Source organism: Stegostoma tigrinum, chromosome 3 (assembly GCF_030684315.1).
Source record: "Stegostoma tigrinum isolate sSteTig4 chromosome 3, sSteTig4.hap1, whole genome shotgun sequence".
Taxonomy (NCBI): domain Eukaryota; kingdom Metazoa; phylum Chordata; class Chondrichthyes; order Orectolobiformes; family Stegostomatidae; genus Stegostoma; species Stegostoma tigrinum.
Window position 1 is genome coordinate 92934317 of NC_081356.1, and position 20208 is coordinate 92954524.

The following is a 20208-nucleotide window of genomic DNA, read 5'->3' on the forward strand; positions in this document are numbered from 1 at the left end:
CTTCATCAGAGAGGGGGATGGGGAGAGGGAACTGGAATAAATAGGGAGAGAGGGGGAGGCAGACCGAAGATGGAGAGTAAAGAAGATAGGTGGAGAGAGTATAGGTGGGGAGGTAGGGAGGGGATAGGTCAGTCCAGGGAAGACAGACAGGTCAAGGAGGTGGGATGAGGTTAGTAGGTAGATGGGGGTGCGGCTTGGGGTGGGAGGAAGGGATGGGTGAGAGGAAGAACCGGTTAGGGAGGCAGAGACAGGCTGGGATGGTTTTGGGATGCAGTGGGTGGGGGGGGAAGAGCTGGGCTGGTTGTGTGGTGCAGTGGGGGGAGGGGACGAACTGGGCTGGTTTAGGGTGAGACATTAACCGCCTCAAACTCTCCACCACTCTCACCCACTCCAACCTCTCCCCCGCAGAACGGGCAGCCCTCCGTTCCCTCCGTTCCAACCCCAACCTCACCATCAAACCCGCAGACAAGGGTGGCGCAGTGGTAGTATGGCGCACTGACCTCTACATCGCCGAGGCCAGACGCCAACTCTCCGACACCACCTCCTACCGCCCCCTCAATCATGACCCCACACCCGAGCACCAAACCATCATCTCCAACACCATTCAAGACCTCATCACCTCAGGGGACCTCCCACCCACAGCCTCCAACCTCATTGTTCCCAAACCCCGCACGGCCCGTTTCTATCTCCTTCCCAAAATCCACAAACCTGCCTGCCCTGGTCGACCCATCGTCTCAGCCTGCTCCTGCCCCACCGAACTCATCTCCACCTATCTGGACTCCATTTTCTCCCCTTTGGTCCAGGAACTCCCCACCTACGTCCGTGACACCACCCACGCCCTCCACCTCCTCCAGGACTTCCAATTCCCTGGCCCCCAACACCTCATCTTCACCATGGACGTCCAGTCCCTATACATCTGCATTCCGCATGCAGATGGCCTCAAGGCCCTCCGCTTCTTCCTGTCCCGCAGGCCCGACCAGTCCCCCTCCACCGACACTCTCATCCGCCTAGCTGAACTCGTCCTCACCCTCAACAACTTCTCTTTTGACTCCTCCCACTTCCTACAGACTAAGGGGGTGGCCATGGGAACCCGCATGGGCCCCAGCTATGCCTGCCTCTTTGTAGGTTACGTGGAACAGTCCCTCTTCCGCACCTACACAGGCCCCAAACCCCACCTCTTCCTCCGGTACATTGATGACTGTATCGGCGCCGCCTCTTGCTCCCCAGAGGAGCTCGAACAGTTCATCCACTTCACCAACACCTTCCACCCCAACCTTCAGTTCACCTGGGCCATCTCCAGCACATCCCTCACCTTCTTGGACCTCTCAGTCACCATCTTAGGCAACCAGCTTGTAACTGATGTACATTTCAAGCCCACCGACTCCCACAGCTACCTAGAATACACCTCCTCCCACCCACCCTCCTGCAAAAATTCCATCCCCTATTCCCAATTCCTCCGCCTCCTCCGCATCTGCTCCCATGATGAAGCATTCCACTCCCGCACATCCCAGATGTCCAAGTTCTTCAAGGACCGCAACTTTCCCCCCACAGTGATTGAGAACGCCCTTGACCACGTCTCCCGTATTTCCCGCAACACATCCCTCACACCCCGCCCCCGCCACAACCGCCCAAAGAGGATCCCCCTCGTTCTCACACACCACCCTACCAACCTCCAGATACAACGCATCATCCTCCGACACTTCCGCCATTTACAATCCGACCCCACCACCCAAGACATTTTTCCATCCCCACCCCTGTCTGCTTTCTGGAGAGACCACTCTCTCTGTGACTCCCTTGTTCGCTCTACACTGCCCTCCAACCCCACCACACCCGGCACCTTCCCCTGCAACCGCAGGAAATGCTACACTTGCCCCCACACCTCCTCCCTCACTCCTATCCCAGGCCCCAAGATGACATTCCACATTAAGCAGAGGTTCACCTGCACATCTGCCAATGTGGTATACTGCATCCATTGTACCCAGTGTGGCTTCCTCTACATTGGGGAAACAAGCGGAGGCTTGGAGACCGCTTTGCAGAACACCTCCGCTCAGTTCGCAACAAACAACTGCACCTCCCAGTCGCAAACCATTTCCACTCCCCCTCCCATTCTTTAGATGACATGTCCATCATGGGCCTCCTGCACTGCCACAATGATGCCACCCGAAGGTTGCAGGAACAGCAACTCATATTCCGCCTGGGAACCCTGCAGCCTAATGGTATCAATGTGGACTTCACCAGTTTCAAAATCTCCCCTTCCCCTACTGCATCCCTAAACCAGCCCAGTTTGTCCCCTCCCCCACTGCACCACACAACCAGCCCAGCTCTTCCCCTCCACCCACTGCATCCCAAAACCAGTCCAACCTGTCTCTGCCTCCCTAACCGGTTCTTCCTCTCACAAATCCCTTCCTCCCACCCCAAGCCGCACCCCCATCTACCTACTAACCTCATCCCACCTCCTTGACCTGTCCGTCTTCCCTGGACTGACCTATCCCCTCCCTACCTCCCCACCTATACTCTCTCCACCTATCTTCTTTACTCTCCATCTTCGGTCCGCCTCCCCCTCTCTCCCTATTTATTCCAGTTCCCTCTCCCCATCCCCCTCTCTGATAAAGGGTCTAGGCCCGAAACGTCAGCTTTTGTGCTCCTGAGATGCTGCTTGGGCTGCTGTGTTCATCCAGCCTCACATTTTATTGTCCAACAAACTTAGTTTCTTTTTGCCAACAAAATGATCCTTTTACTGCCAGCAATCATTAAGTTTCAACAAAGTCAATTCTTTTTGAATGATGAATGCTTCTTAGATAATTATACAGAGCTTTGATGATCTCTAACATACTTACTGATAGGATAAAAGGCAATTTGTGGGCAATCGCTTCTCTGAACACAATCTATCCACTTTATGTAACTGCTTTACTATTCATAAGTTTGTTTATTTCATCCTACTAAATTCTATTCATCTCTTCCTGCAAGCTCCTCCTCCCTCTTGATATTCAATGAATAGAAATTGAGATTTACCATATGTAAATTTTACTCTAATTCATTCTGAATGAGCTCAAATGCAGAAACTCTTTTCTCTCTCTTTCATTCCGGCACTCTCAATCTATGGGCTTTTAAAACCCAAATCTGAAGTAACTCCAGTTTCTTCCTATGATCAAATTTTCTATGGTACATAAATACCTTTGTTAGATTTGTTGTGTGTCTTCAGCGTGTCATAGAATCATAACAGTCTAGAGGTCTACATCAAAGAAAAAGGCCCTTCAGCCCACTGACTCTGTTCCCATCAAAAACAACCCCATTTTCCAGCACATGGTCCATTACCTTGTATGCCTTTGCACTGCATGTATGCTTGTAGATATTTTTTAAGCAGCATGAGAGTTCTGCCTCTACCACCCTCTCAGGCAATGAGCTCCTGATTTCTACCACCTCTGGATGGTAAAAATGTTTCCTTACATTCTCTATAAACTTCCTACATCTTAATTTACATTAATTGTCCAAGGTTATGAGAGGGCTGAAAGACTTTAGAGCTCTTTGCCACAGAGAGATGTGAGAGCCAAGTCCTTGCATACACTTAATGCTGAGATAAAGAGATTCTTGATCAGTAGGGGAATCAAGGCTTCCTGGGAAAATGTAGGAAAGTGGACATAAGGAATGTCAGGTTATTTATCATACTATTGAATTTGGAGCAAGCTTGAGGAACCAAACGGCCTACTCCTGTTCCTATTTCTTTTGGTATATGATCTAACCATGTCCCCCCTAAGTCTTCTTTGCTCCAAGGGAAACAACCCCAGTCTACTGCAGAAGAGTGCATTTCTGAAGAAGGGTCCAGACCCGAAATGTCAGCTTTCCTGCTCCTCTGATGCTGCCTGGCCTGCTGTGTTCATCCAGTTCTACACCTTGTTCTCCCAGTCTATTGCAGCTCTCTACATAGCTTAAAATCTCCAGCCCAGGCATCATCCTGGTAAATATCCTCTGCACTCTCGTCTATGCAATCACATCCCTCTATTACATGAATTCCAAAACTGCACACAACACTATAGCTATGGCCTCACAGATCCAGTATCACCCCTTGCTCTTAAACTTCAATCCTTGGCTAAAAACAGCAAGAATTCCGTATGCCTTCTTAACTACTTTCAATATGTGTCACGCTACCTTAAGGGGCCGGTGTAAATGCACACCAAGGCCCCTCCAATCCTTGATTCTTCTCTAGATCCTATTATGCATCATGTATTCTCTTGCCTTGCTTGTCCTGCCTAAGTGTATCAGCTCACAATTACCTGGATTGAATTCTATTTCCCACTGATCAGCCCAACTGAGCAGGCTATTTGCATCCTCCTGTACTTTAAGGCTGGGCTGTGAGGAAAATAGCTTTAAATTACAGGAGTATGCAAATAGATTGCTCAGAAGGGCTGATCAGTGGGAAATAGAATTCAATCCAGGTAACTGAGAGCTGATACACTTAGGCAGGACAAGCAAGGCAAGAGAATAAAATTGCTCAACATTGCTATATTTGCCCCATTTCAAAAATCTATATATTGCTATAATCACATGTAGCCTTTCAGTTTGTCTTCTTAAATAGAAAGACAAATAATTAACAAACATTAAAATAATTTCATTCAGTGGGGTATTGCAATATGGTTTGGAAAATTATTCTGCTGGTAACAATAAAACGGTAGACAGAAAACTTAGTTTTGCGTAAACATCATTCAAAGAAAAGAATGCAACAACCAAGACTTCAGGACATGAGTAAGAAGGCAAGAACATTCTAGTGCATTAAAAATTGAAACAATTGCTTTATGTAAATCTGATGGAAAGAGTGAAAAGGCCTTCGGGTTCATAAGTGCTCATTATCCTTTCCAGTTACTAGTAGTAATGGCAACTTAGGAATGAAATGTAAACAATAGTGGAGAGGCTGAATGAACACAAGTGCGTGATAAATGATAGGCTCTTACCACGAAGGTGGAAAGCTGGAAGGAAGAAGTCCACTGCACCATCACCACTACCGCTGGTACCTATGCCAAAGAGTTCAGCCACTTCAAAATAAACATACAGCACATTCACACACATTAAAACAGACAAGGCAATGAAGAAGAGAAAACACATTGCTGACTCAGCTGAAAGATCAGACAGAATCTTCTTATACAATAAAGCATTATTTTAAGCTGTAACATTAATCATAAGACATATTGCATTCAACTACTTGGAGTATAATGCCATATATCTTTTGCATTCACTTGGAAAAACTTATAATTTGGATTGAAGAGGAGAAAGTAAGCTGAACTAACATTTAACACAAGCCAAATGTGATCACTTTAAAACAAGCTTAAAAGTAAACCATGTGTATGCAGCTGGCTTGATTTCAGGAATCTTCCCAGAATTTTGTGGAATTAACACCATGAAGCAAGCAGGAGACACTTTATTTTACAGAGTAAGGAAAAGACACACAATCTAACAAAGAGCAGCTTATTTTGGAAGCTCATCATATTCAAACTGGTGAGATTTTATTCAAGTAAATCATGACAAAGCAAATCACAGTTACAAAGAGTAATCACTTTATGGGGCCTCCATCTTTTATGTTGAGATGATATTAAGTACATTGAAGAATAAAAATACTCTCGTTGCAAACCAGAATTGTGACCACCAGTGCCTACCTTCTCTTTCAGAATTCAGAAGCACCACCTTAAAGCGGTTTGGCAGTTCGGGAACAAGATCATCAGTGATATTTATAGTTATGTACTTATATTGTTCTCCAGGCTTAAAATCCAAAATGCCAGATGTTTCCTGCAAACCAATTTAAATTCAAATTTAGTAGGTTTTTGGTAACTCACCATTTAGGTTCTTTGATGACCAAGTACTAAGGTACATGATGAATCCAATCAAAAATCTAAGGGTACTTGCAGACGCACAAAAACGCAGAAAATCTAGTTTCTGAGGCAACTGGCTAGAATTTTCATTTGGGTGCAAATGCATTTTTCGGTGTGAGAACAGCAATACTTTGACATAACTCTTCAGAAGAACCAATTTTACTGTGAATGCTCAACCTCACATAAATTTCCTCTGACCTGTTGGTTGCTCAGGAATGCCTAGTGTGAAACACCAGCCACCAATGAGGTTGAGTTTAGCATTTTAAATGGGAGACAACAATCAGATTCCTTTCTACACACTATTTTCATCTTGTGTTGCAAGGTTTTGGAAGCTGATTGAATGAATTCTATATTTGAGAGTTCATGAAGAAAATGGAGAACATCCCTGGACATTGGGAATACCCTGAAGCACTTGAGTATAAAATGTTATTGCACCTTCAAACCTCACTATGAGGTGCGGCATAGTCATGTAGATGTGTTGTTAAAGCACTGAATCATTATTAGGATTGAACCTTTAAAACTATTTTGGCCCTTATATTGAACAGTGTAGTTTCATTGTTCTCATGAATTATAACATTTTTCCTGTAATAAAGCAGTTAAAATATTACAAAATATCACACCAGTCTGTGTTGTATTCTCTACTGTGATTCAAATGGCTCCAACTAATCAAAAAAAATTGTCACTGAAGAAAAATTTGCAATTGGAAAGTTTAAATATTTGTTTTCAACTATTCAATGATAGGTATTTCTCCTTCAAAATTGAAACAGTATCATGCTTTCTCAACCTCATCCACACCTGAGGTGCAGTGACCCCTCAGGTTAAACTCAAGACTGGTCATCTCTCTATTCTCCTCTGGGACTGTGACAACCATGTTTTTATCAAAGTATCCTTCTGTTATTTCATTGATAATGGATTCAAGAATTTAATCAATGATTGTTGATGGGCTAGAGGGTCTAGGCCCGAAACATCAGCTTTTGTGCTCCTGAGATGCTGCTGGGCCTGCTGTGTTCATCCAGCCTCACATTTCATTATCTTAGATGGTCTATAGGCTTGTTTTTACTGTGCCCCTGCTCTGTTTCATGACAGTGTTACATTTGTGCTTTTTCTACCAGTTGGGGCCAGTTTAACATCTCATAACTAATGTGACTAGTGTCGATATTGCTCTTCATAATCTCTCCAACAGTCCTCATTGAAACAGAGCTGGTTATCCTGGCCTAATAATAATGGTACTGAGACAAAATCCATAAGGTAACTGACTGTGCTGTAACATAATTCTACCATTAATGATGGCCCACACCATCTGGTCGCTAGATCTATTCCAAATTTGTCCCATTTAGCTCTGTGTAGGTGGCACACAGCCCATTACAGAATGTCGACAGCATACAGAAAGGACCTCAGCTCCACAAGAGATATGCAATGGTCAATAGCAACACAGACAGATGCATTTGCAAAGTTAGTTTGGTGAGGACAAAATCAAGAAGGTTTTTCTTCTCTTGTTGGCTCTCTTCATAACCAGGAAGATCCAGACTGACTTTCAGAATTCAGCCAGTTCCATCATTAGTGGTGTTATTGAAGCACCCTTGTTGAGAAGACCCTCACCCACAGAACATAATGGGGATTGATTACTCTCAATGTTTTTTCCAAGTACTGCCCAATATGTGGGGGTGCTGATTCATCAGCTCTGAGAAAGTGATAGGCTGTCACCAGCAAGAGCCTTCATTGCCCAGTTTAACCTAATGCTATAAGATTTCACGGAGTCCAGAATCAATGTTGAGGATACCCTGAACAAATCCTAACTGTATACCAATGTGCCACATCTTTGGTGAGTTCCTCCGGCTGTTGACACAGGATCTGAGCAGGATGATGGAGGAAATTGTGACATTGGCTAGAACATACGATTCTCTGAGCATAACAGTCAGACTGTTGCTTATTTAGCCTGTGGGACAGTTGTCCCAGTTGTGAAACAAGTCCCCAGATGTTAGAAAGGAGGACTTTGCAGAGTTAATAGGGTGGACTGAGTCATGGTCACTTGCAATGCTGCGTGATACGCCTGGTTTTATTCTCAGACTTTTTCACTGCAATTTCTCCATAGATTGCTAAGCCACTTCACAGGGCAGTTAAAAGTCAATCATATTGCCGTTAGCCTGAGGCTATACTATCTTGGACTGAGATAACCTCTTCAGAACATTGACATTTTGGTTTGGTTTACTCAATAGTTCTGACACAAATGCTACAAATACATTAATCTTACCGAGAAAAGTGTTGAAGATTTAAAGAGAATATCGTTTTTAAAAAATCAGTCTTCAACTCACCTGGTAATCAGATGGACTGGAAGCTGTAAGAGGAACAGTTTGGTACGCTACCATGATATTTCCCAGAAGACCCTGTGCACGGACAACAAGCAATCTGAGTAGGCCAACCTCCTCCTTCACTCTGATGCTTGGTATAGAGAGGGCAGGGGGGATCATTGAGTCACCATCAGGTGGTAGTTGCGTTGAAAATTGTAGTAAACCTGAACAAGTTACAATAAGTGATGACTTTAAGGCTCATTTACAATACTAATTTGAAGCTCTTTCCAAACCCTAAATCATAGTTGCTTATAGATATTTGTTTCAATGTGAAGTGGTTAACAAATTGAAATAAATGTGCTGCTAATTTCAGAGGAAGGAGCCAGAAATTGGACAATATCTGAGTTCAAACCCATTTTTAGATGAATATGTAAATCAGATTTTTTGCATCATTCACTTCAGTTGAATTTTTCTTTTCCCTCTCACTTGGATTGCATGACCATAGAGCTCATGATGAGGCTTGTTATTTTCTACTTCTACCTGCTTCATCCCAGTTGCTAAACTATTCAATCTTTGTGCTCATAACTGTCTTTCATTGCTATGATTTCTCTCATTATGCCAGTTTTTGTTCCAATGTTAGTATCATTTCTGGGAGTTAACCTTCTCCTGTTTTTCACTTAAACAGCTTACAAATCATGCCTTTATTCTTATGTGTTCATTTTCCTAACTCTTCCCTCTGATCTGTTACTTTATTTAAATGCTGTATACAACGTTACCCTTCAGTCTTGACAAATGCTCCCAACCAAAAAAAATGAGTCTAGATATTTGTCATAGAAACAATGAGGCTAATTGCACTCATTTTTATTTATACTTAAAGATTGTGCAACTCCAGGTGAGGAGCAGATGTGCACTTTAGTGCAAATATCCAAAAATTACTGTTTAGAGTGAGCCACATCGAGTTTTGGAAGAACAATTTCTTCCTAACTGGATCACCACTAAAGTCTTGCAAATGGTGTGAAATATCAGAATCAGATACAAGTTAAACATGCCATAGAGAGTTAAGATTTAGCAGAATAATCTCAAATAACTTTCTCTCAAGCTGATAAATGACCTGAAACAGCCACAGAGCCATTCTGACAGTGAAGACTAATCAGTAAATTTGCAGCCTCATTCCTTCAGAATTATTTATTGGAGGTTTAAAATGTGTCAAATCACAAAGCTGCACCTTTTTATTTTGACTCTTCATTTTGTCTCTGTCTCAAAATTTTCCCTTCCTTTCTTTCTGATCCTGACTGGATACTGAATCCACTTATTCTAATTCTCAGTCCTTGCATTGTAAATGCTACAATCCTTCAATCTGATTAGTTATGGATATACACAATGATTTGCTTTGTTCACTCAGACCCCAGATATCCTATTTGCCTTCTTATAACATTTTCAACCAAAACACTCCCAGCAACTTATCAGACAAACCTAAGCAAACAAAGACATGCCTGACTAACATCAGACACCAACAAGATGTCTCAAGACAGCATTATTTGACCAATAACTCAATCTGAAGTGCTATGTACTTTCAGTTATTCTTGATTTGATTTTTGCTTTTTGTCCTTTGCCCAGTTGTAAGCTTGATGTTGGATGGTATGGAGAAATTATGCATTAGTTGTAAAATACTAGATAGCTAATACAAATGGAAAACACGAGGGTAAAGGATATTAAGCACTTACTGTACCAACGTAATTCAGCACTGCTGCTTCTCAAGCAAATAAAGATGAATTACAGCCCCATTAAAATAAAAACATGTTATTATTTCTTGGAAATACTGCACTGTCAGTTAAGCTTCTTATGGAATAATATAACGAGGTTTATAACATATAATATGATGAGGTCACAGCACTACTCAAGAACACAAGGATCTCCAGATATTCTGACTAAACTTTAGTCAACTCAACAAAACAGGTTAACTTGTTGTTACCTTTACCATTTGTGACCTTATTCTTTCCTAAACTGGCAGGTTTATCTGTCAACTTAACAACCATGAACATGTCTCAAGCAAATCATTAGCAATGACTTATCTTCGGGTTTCCTAAGGATTTAAAAGTGTTATATTGAGCAAGCTCATTCTTGATTTTGAACTTTTCACATCCCTGTTCAATGTCTTTGAATAATACCACCATAATTTAATCCCAGAAGTCAGAGTTCTAATTTCATCATCTCTGGCAAACAACTGGTCTTAGCTAGTGCTCATCAGCAACACTGAAGTACATTCAACACTTTATGGTTTGCCAAAGCAGTGTGCAGCCCCACAGTGTTCCGGGTCATCACAAAGATGCAGATAAACTCCAGATTATTTTCTCCACTGCAATTAAACTCCTCTATCCCATGTCCTTCACCCACAGCAACTGCCATACATGGTGGAGACTTTTAAAATATTGTGGACCAGTTTATCACTGAGAGTGGAACTTTCCATTTAGTTACCTTCTGATTGTTCACTAAGCTAACCCGTTCCTCAATACAGTAAGTACTTGGACAAGAAGCAGCGTTACTGTACCTATATAGAGCTTTCTGAAGGAGAAGATACAGCTGCATCATCTCTTTTCCAGTCTTAGACTTTCTGACAGCTCATTTCCAGCCAGCATGGTTGCTGTGCTGCCTTCATTACACACTGTGTTGCATTGCGGAAATTGGTCAACTCAGTTCGCTGGATGGCTGGTAATGGTGAATGTCGCCAACAGCACGGGCTCAATTCCAGGACTATCTGAGGTCACTATAAAGATCTCACCTTCTAAATTTCATCCCTCACCTGAGGCATGGTGACACTCAGGTTAAACCACCACCAGTCATCTCTCTGTAATTGAAGAGCAGCCCCACGTTCCTCCGGGACAATGGCAACTTTACCGGCATTGCACATCAACAGAAGTGCCATTCTATCTATTGGAGAGCTCTTTCCTGCTCTTATATTTGTTCTCCTCTGCCACTAATGCCAAATCAGATTTCCATGAAAATGAAAAAATGACTATATCTTCTTGCCTGTCGAAAGTTAGCCAAAGTTCAAATATACCAATTCCAAACGAGAACTAGCAATGGCTGTTCTAAGCTCAAAGTATGTGCTGTTTTCCACTTGAATATTAGTTCCGTCGATAAATAATAAACAAAAATACCCAAATATGTAATCTTCAGCATAAAAGTGCACAGACGTCACTTCTACAACATCACCTTGACATCATGGAACACAGTAAAGCTCTACTCAAGACCAATTTTCATCTCAAAAGTGAAAGCCTCGGTGTATCAGGATTCTTTACAAATTACAAAGTTGCTGGAAAAGTTCAGCAGATCTGGCAAGATCAGTGAAGGAGAAAACAGACTTAACATTCCAGGTCCAGTGACACTTCCTCAGGGCTGAAGAGTCACAGACCCGGAATGTTAACTCTGTTTTCTCCTTCACAGATGCTGCCAGACCTGCTGAGCTTTTCCAGCAACTTTGTTTTTGTCCCTGATTTACAGCATCTGTAGTTCTTTTGGTATTTATTTTACAAATCACATGGTCCTACATAGAAAGTAATTTTTAATCACAATATAAGCATTAGTATTCATATCTTATCATATAATTACCATTTGGATGGTCACTGGATTTTATAGTGATTTCTGTGCTGGCCTTCTCTGGGTCTATACTGGCCCCACTAGTTGGAGTGGAGCCCATTTTACCATCTCCAGAAATTGCAGAAACCAGAGAAATGGTGAAGTGTTCAGCAAGCTCAGGCAAGTCGTCATCAATGACATGTATATTCAAAACCTTCATAAAAAGCGGAAGCACCAAGATCAGAACTCAGACCGAAAAAAATAAATTCAGCTGGTAAATAATATGATCAGTAAAAATAATCAACCACCCCACGCCTTATTAGAACCTGTCCTGTTGAAATCCTACTTTTTAAAATAGTTAATTTTACTTTCTATTTATTCAAGGATTTGTTCCAAATAAAATTATACAGAAGAATCTGAAGTTGACAAAATAACTGAAACAAAGAATATACCTTATGCAATAGATGAGGGGATGTCATAAATTCTTTATTAAAACAAAGGTGCAGTGCATGCAATGAGAATCTTGCCTCCATTAAGATTGAAATGCCTGAATGCAACGAGATACATAGAAAAATCTGGGAAATTTCTTTCTCTTGAAATGACCTTGGATTTTGAAAAAAAAAATTAACTGACTCCCTCATGAGGTCAGAGATAGTAGGAACTGCAAATGCTGGAGAATCTGATATAACAAGGTGTAGAGCTGGATGAACACAGCAGGCCAAGCAGCATCACAGGAGCAGGAAGGCTAACGTTTCGGGCCTAGACCATTCTTCAGAAATGGGGGAGGGGATGGGGGTTCTAAAATAAATAGGGAGGGGGGGAGGCAGATAGAAGATGGGCAGAGGAAAAGATAGGTGGAGAGGAGACAGACAGGCCAAAGAGGCGAGGATGGAGCCAGTAAAGTTGAGTGTAGGTGGGGAGTTAGGGAGGAGATAGTTAGTGAGGACAGACAGATCAAGGCTGCGGGATGAGGTTAGTAGGTAGGAGATGGGGGTGGACTTGAGGTGGGCGAAGGGGATAGGTGGGAGGAAGGACAGATTAATGAGGCAGGGACAAAATGGGCTGGTTTTGGGATGGGGTAGCGGAATGGGAGATTTTGAAGCTTGTGAAGTGCGCATTGATACCATTGGGCTGCAGAGTTCCCAAGCAGAATATGAGGTGCTGTTCCTGCAAACTTCAGGTGATATTGTTTTGGCACAGCAGGAGGCCCAGGAAGGACATGTTGTCTGAGGAATGGGAGGGATTGTTGAAGTGGTTCGCGACTGGGAGGTGCAGTTGTTTAGTGCGAACCGAGCGTAGGTGTTCTGCAAAGCGGTCCCCAAGCCTCTGCTTGATTTCCCCGATGGAGAGGAGGCCACAACTGGAACAGTGGATGCAGTATACCACATTAGCAGATGTGCAGGTGAACATCTGCTTGATGTGGAAAGTCTTCTTGGGGCCGGGGATGGCGGTGAGGGGGGAGGTGTGTGGGCAAGTGTAGCACTTCCTGCGGTTGCAGGAAAAAGTGCTGGGCATGGTGGGGCTGGAGGGGAGTGTACAGTGGACAAGGGAGTCATGGAGACAGTGGTCCCTCCAGAAAGCAGATAAGGGTGGGGAGGGGAATATGCCTTTGGTAGTGGGTCAGATTGCAGATGGTGGAAGTATCGGAGGATAATGTGTTGGATCTGGAGGTTGGTGCAGTGGTATATGAGGATGAGGGGTATTCTGTTTTGGTTGTTTTTGCGGGGCGGGGGTGTGAGGGATGAGTTGCGGGAAATGGGGGAGACATGGTCAAGGGCGTTCTTGATTACTGAGGGGGCAAAGTTGCAGTCCTTGAAAATTGAGGACATCTGAGATGTACAGGAGTGGAATGCCTCATTCAGGGAGCAGGTGCGGTTGAGACAAAGGAATTGGGAATACAGGGTGGCATTTTTGTAGGAAGGTGGGTGGGAGGAGGTGTATTCTAGGTAGCGAAGGGAGTTGGTGGGCTTGAAATGGGTATTACTTTCTAGGTAATAAAGTGTGGAGCTGGATGAACACAGCAGGCCAAGCAGCATCTCAGGAGCACAAAAGCTGATGTTTTGGGTCTAGGTGGTTGCCGGAGATGGAAACAGAGAGGTCCAGGAAGGAGAGAGAGGTATCAGAGGTGGTCCAGGTGAACTTAAGACAGGGTGTGAGGTGTTGGTGAAGTGAATGAACTGTTTGAGCTATTTGTGGGAGCACGAGGCAGTGTCGATAGTGTCATCAATGTAATGGAGGAAGAGGTGGGGTTTAGGGCCAGTGTAGCTATGGAAGAGGGATTGTTCCACGTAACCTACAAAGAGGCAGGCATTTTCTGGGCCCATGCGGGTACCCATGGCCACTCCCTTAGTCTGTAGGAAGTGGGAGAAATTGAAAGAGAAGTTGTTGAGTGTGAGGACGAGTTCAGCGAAGTGGATGAAAATGTCAGTGGAGGGGGACTTGTAGGGCCTGCTGGACAGGAAGAAATGGAGAGCGTTTAGGCCATCTGCATGGGGAATGCAGGTGTATAGGGACTGGACGCCCTTGGTAAAGATAAGGTATTGGGGACCGGGGAATTGGAAGTTTTGGAAAAGATGGAGGGCATGGGTGGTGCCATGGACATAGGTAGGGAGTTCCTGTACCAAGGGCGAGAAAATGGTGTTGAGACAGGTGGTGGTAAATTCAGTGGGGCAGGAGCAGGTGGAGACAATGGCTCAACCAGGGCAAGCAGGTTTGTGGATTTTGGGAAGGAGATAGAAGCGGGTGGTGCGGGGTTGGGGAACAACGAGGTTGGAGTTTGTGGGTGGGAGATCACCTGAAGTGATGAGGTTGTGGATGGTTTGGAAGATGATGGTTGGTGCTCAGGGGTGGGGTCATGATCCAGGCGGCAGTAGGAGGGGGTGTCAGAGAGTTGGCACCTGGCCTCAGCGATGTAAAGATCAGTGCGCCATACTACGTGTGCCTCCCTTGTCCGCAGGTTTTATGGTAAGGTTGGGATTGGAGCAGAGGGCTGCACGTTCTGCAGGGGAGAGTTTGGAGTGGGTGAGAGGGATGTAGAGGTTGAGGCTATTGCTGTCTCGATGGCAGATGGAGATGATGAGGTTGAGGGAGGGCAGGCGGCCTTGGGGTGGTGTCCAGGAGGAAGGGTGTGTTGGAGGCAGGAGAAGGGGTCAGTAGAAGGAGGGTTAGGGTCACAATTAAAGAAGTAAGCGTGGAAGCAGGGTGGCGGAAAAACTGTTCAACGTCCTAGCATGAGCAGTATTCGTTGATGTGTGGGTGAAGGGGAGCAAAGGTGAGCCCTTGACTGAGGACTGACCATTTGTCCTCAGTAAGGGGGAGGTCAAGGGGGGATGGTGAAGACCCGGCAGGGCTGGGTGCTATTGTGTCCTCTGGAGCTGCTGGCTGCGGAGGTGATGGGTGGAGCGACATTGGCATCAGCAGTGGGCAGAGTGTGTCAGCGTTGGCGATGCGCAGGGTTGCGCTGGCGTCGGCAGTGGGTGGAAATCCCTCTTCCATATCTACACTGGCCCTAAGCCCCACCTCTTCATCCATTACTCACCTCCCAGAATTGGGACCACCTCGTGCTCCTAAGAGGAGCTTGAACAGTTCACCAATTCACCAACACCTTCCACCTCAATCTTAAGTAGACCATTTCTGATACCTCTCTCTCCTTCCTAAACTTCTGTGTTTCCATCTCCGGCAACCACCTAGAAACCAATATCCATTTCAAGCCCACCAACTCCCAGAGCTACCTAGAATACACCTCCTCGCACCCACCTTCCTGCAAAAATGCCGTACCCTATTCCCAATTCCTTCACCTCCGCCGCATCTGCTCTGGATGAGGCATTCCACTCCCATACATCTCGGATGTCCTCATTTTTCAAGGGCCGCAGCTTTGCCCCCTCAGTGGTCAAGGACGCCCTCAACTGTGTCTCCCACAGTTCCCGCAACTCATTCCTCACACACCCTCCCTGCAATAACAACCAAAACAGAATCCCCCTAGACCTCACGTACCACCCCACCAACCACCAGATCTAACGCATCACCCTCCGACACTTCTGCCATCTACAATCCGAACCCACCACCAAAGTCATTTTTCCATCCCTACCCTTATCTGCTTTCCAGAGGGACCACTCTCTCCATGACTTTCTTGTCCACTCCACACTCCCCTCGAGCCCCACCACACCCAGCACTTCTCCCTGCAACTGCAGGAAGTGCTACACCTGCCTCTATACCTCCCCCCTCACCCCCATCCCAGGCCCCAAGAAGATTTTCCACATCAAGCAGATGTTCACCTGCACATCTGCCAATGTGGTGTACTGCATCCGCTGTACCCATTGTGGCCTCCTCTACATCGGGAAAACCAAGCGGAGGCTTGGGGACCACTCTGCAGAACACCTACGCTCGGTTCGCACTAAACAACTGCACCTCCCAGCCATGAGCCATTTCAACTTCCCCTCCCATTCCTTGGACAACATGTCCATCTTGGGCCTCCTGCGGTGCCACAACGATGCCGCCCGAAGGTTGCAGGATCAGCACCTCATATTCTGCTTGGGAACCCTGCAGCCCAATGGTATCAATGCAGACTTTACAAGCTTCAAAATGTCACCTCCCGCTACCCCATCCCAAAACCAGCCCAGTTCGTCCCTGCCTCCATAACCTGTCCTTCCTCCCACTTATCACCTCATCCCACCTCAAGTCCACCCCCATCTCCTACCTACTAACCTCATTCCGCCCCCTTGACCTGTCCATCCTCCCTGGACTGACCTGTCTCCTCCCTAACTCCCCACCTACACTCACCTTTACTGGCTCCATCCTCGCCTCTTTGATCTGTCTGTCTCCTCTCCACCTATCTTCTCCTCTGTCCATCTTCTATCCACCTCCCCCTCTCTCCCTATTTATTTCAGAACCCCCTTCCCCTCCCCATCCCTAAAAAAGGTCACATGGCTCAGGGTTCTTATTTTAATTATTCACGATAAGTGCATTCGGCTCATAAAGACACAAGTCTGGAAGAGGTTTTAATGCCAACAATGTACCACTTCCTACACTAGTCCTACTTTCCCATACAGGGCCCACAGCCTTGAATGCCAGGTACTAACTGTAGTTGTCAGACATTCAGGTGCAGGATCAACAATCCCTAAAGAACACACCAGGAAGCCATTTGAAATCAAAACACCCACTATACGTTCATCTTCCTTAAAATGTGCTGTTCAAGATCACTCTCTGGGACTTCTGCTTTCTTCCATAGGCCAAGCCTGTTCACCAGCTCAAAGTGCAAGACAAGCAACTTCCTACCCTTCCAGAAACAATGAGCTATACTGGAGTCAGAGATAATGGGAACTGCAGATGCTGGAGAATTCCAAGATAATAAAATGTGAGGCTGGATGAACACAGCAGGCCAAGCAGCATCTCAGGAGCACAAAAGCTGACGTTTCGGGCCCGGTCTAGGCCCAAAACGTCAGCTTTTGTGCTCCTGAGATGCTGCTTGGCCTGCTGTGTTCATCCAGCCTCACATTTTATTAGCTATACTGGAGTGATCATTTGTCACTCACACTGTAGAAGCGGCACACTAATGGAGCCTGAGGATCAATGTTTCTTGAGCATCATGTCAGCATAACTAAGTCAGTGCATCTGACATAGTGATCATCTTGTAAATCACCCTGACAGTATCATAGTCTCCAGCTGTTATGGTTCTCTGTTATATTGCAAGGTGAGAAATTCAAGAGAACGTGTAAACACTGCAGCTACGCTGCACCACCTATTGGTACTCTAAGGCGCTCCACACCCCCGCATCAAAAATTAATTTTCAGTGCTTCAATTTATCATTACCTCTGAGCTTTGCCAAGGTTCAAAGGTAATAGCGCCAGAGGAGTTGCCAAAATCACTGATATTACTGTTGTCAAGTTCAATCTGTGAGATAGTGTAATTCACATGAACATAATCTAAGGCGCCTCTTGTTCTTTCCACAACACATGAGATTGTAGATCCCTCTTCAGATGTCTGGAAGAGAAAAACAAAGTAAAAAAATTTATTGGTAGGTACTTCAAATGATTCTCAAATAAAACATCTGGGATTTAACTGGAAGGAGAACCGGAAAAATTATACTAATAAATGAGAGAATAAGCAGCTGTGGATCAGTTCGGCAATTGACATTTTAAATATTAGGGAAACTCTCAGGGCCCAAAATTCTTGAACTAATGTTCCAATGCCAGTGTACACCAAGGGTGTCCTCTAGCTTCTGACTGAGATGGATATTAACCACGCTCCCTCATCCTGGTAACAGGATTATTTTCACATTCGGCGTGAATAACAAACTGTCTCACTCCAAGGAGCCGATAGCGAAATAAGTGACAGACACCATGCTGCTCCATCAAAGAGTGAAAGAAGGTCTTGTTAAACTGGGGAAAAATACATCATTGTAAGACAATCAATCCTGTAGGCATCAATTATCTTTGACAGGGATTACTTTTTGTGGCCAACTACAGAAAATACAAATTCTAACAGCCCAAAAAATGGCATCCAAGCTAAATTCTCAAGGCAACCAAAAACAATGATACCCAATAATCCCAATCAAAAGATTAAGGATGTTGAGTTGGATAAGGTAAATTATTTACTAAAGACGACCATGCATGTCTGACAAACTTAACACAAGTTTTGATTAAGTAATTTATTGCGTATAAAATGTGAATACAGTGGCTATTTTGCAAGATGAATCCTAACTACAGTTCACTTCACCTGACGAAGGGGCTACGTTTCAAAAGCTTGTGATTTCAAAAAGACCTGTTGGGCTATATCCTGGAGTCATCTGACTTCTGACTGTGGTGATTTTGGCAGTCAAGTCCAAATAGATTTGGATTGTGTTAACAGGGACGACTTAATGCACAATAACCAGGAGGGCCTGTTCCTAAACGACAAGGTTTTGCATTCTAAGATATAAAAAGACCTCAATTTTCATAGCTGTAGCTAAAATCTTCCAGTTTGGAATTGCCTGAAGTCATTAGGTTCGTTTTCAGCAATACAAAGTATAAATTTCACCTGTGGAATGCAGGTCCCAGTAAATCCAAACAATCCATTAGCGTTATCACTTTTTTGTATGCGTAGCCTGGCTGTAGCATTATCTTGTGATATTCTGGCTCCACCATGCACAGCAGTCACTTTTAATATGAAAGATTCTTCCCCTTCCTCTTCGCTGTCATCCCTTGCAGCAACAATAAATGACTTCATTTTTTCACCATGTCTATAATCCAGATATCCTGATATTGGATGCAGATCAGCCTTTGCCGGAGTAGCATGAATTTCACGGATTTCTGCTCGGTTCAGTTTACAACCATATAATCTCACATCTTGCATCAGTCCTGCAAACCTGTTCATTCCATCAGCATCTGCCCCAACAGTTAAAACACCAGGGCCTAGAGATGTAGAATGTTGTTGTAAATAATTGTCAAACATAGAACTAATTTCAAATATTATTATCATTTTCAACAAAAAGATGGTTATTATAGGTTTGTCCAAATCTGTAAACATATGAAACTTCACATATGAGATATGAATAACAATGACAAAGGTTACAAAGCTACCACATAAATAAGATTAATGACATTTTACAGAACGGAGAGTTGTTCTAATGAACTGTTATAATCGTGTCTTATGTTTTCTGACTTATCAAAGAAGAAGAACCTGTGGCGTGTCAAATCAGAATAAGAAAGTACCAGCATCAACAGAAAAAAATTATAAGGTACAACTGAAAATATCAACATCACGTAGCTGGAATCGATTAACAGTACAGAAGTTCAGGCAGTTTTAAACATTAAGTGGGTTACACACAAGTGGGTTTATATTATTTCAAAATTCAATTTGCCCAAACTGAGCTCCACTGATTTATCACATTTAGGCCAAAACTCCTACATTGATTTGTGAAGGCACTTCTAATTCCACTCATCCTCTTTGATGTACAAGCACTAACCATCTTATTTTAAACTTCTGCTTTAGAGTAAATAAAATGATTTTGGAAAGAAACTGATTAGTACCCACCAATGAAATTAGAAATGCTTCAGAATATTTTCTTTGAGCAAGTTATTAACGATTTTAAATCCGGGCTTGTAAAATATATATTATCTTTTCAATGATACTGACTGCAATGTAAGTGAACATAAGATGGAGTACAGAAGAGAAAGCCAATACATTTCCAACATTGTGCTACTGACCAAGTCAGACTTCTGGCACAGCACATTAGGATTTAAGAAGAAATATATATTACCATTGAATCACTGAATCTGCAAACAGAATGGTGACGAGTTTGCACAATGAAACATATTATTGGTAACAAGTTGTACAGCTGGATGAAGGAAATCTGCACTCAATATCAAAAATTATGGAGAGACCCACCAGCAAAACAGCTTTGCACAGAGCTTGTATAACATTCATTCATGTCCCAAAATGGGAGCTTATTTTGTTGGTACACTTGTAGACCCAAACATGATGTCACATCTGATGGGCCACGTTGCAAC

At 44.0% G+C, this 20208-nt stretch overlaps 1 protein-coding gene across 10 annotated transcripts in view; it reads right to left on the reverse strand.

The window, feature by feature from the left end:
• The window catches only part of adgrv1 (adhesion G protein-coupled receptor V1), a 560536-nt gene that overhangs the window by 436106 nt on the left and 104222 nt on the right, over positions 1-20208 (reverse strand). For 8 of the 10 annotated variants that reach the window (XM_048527104.2, XM_048527101.2, XM_048527100.2 and 5 more), the window contains exons 21-26: positions 18737-19110; positions 17531-17701; positions 11756-11936; positions 8171-8370; positions 5646-5775; positions 4947-5027 (exon numbers count right to left, since the gene is read on the reverse strand). In XM_048527104.2, the coding sequence (XP_048383061.2) occupies positions 4947-5027; positions 5646-5775; positions 8171-8370; positions 11756-11936; positions 17531-17701; positions 18737-19110 (1137 nt within the window). The remainder of the gene's footprint in view (positions 1-4946; positions 5028-5645; positions 5776-8170; positions 8371-11755; positions 11937-17530; positions 17702-18736; positions 19111-20208) is intronic. The other 2 variants (XM_048527106.2, XM_048527099.2) reach the window with 1 other exon arrangement.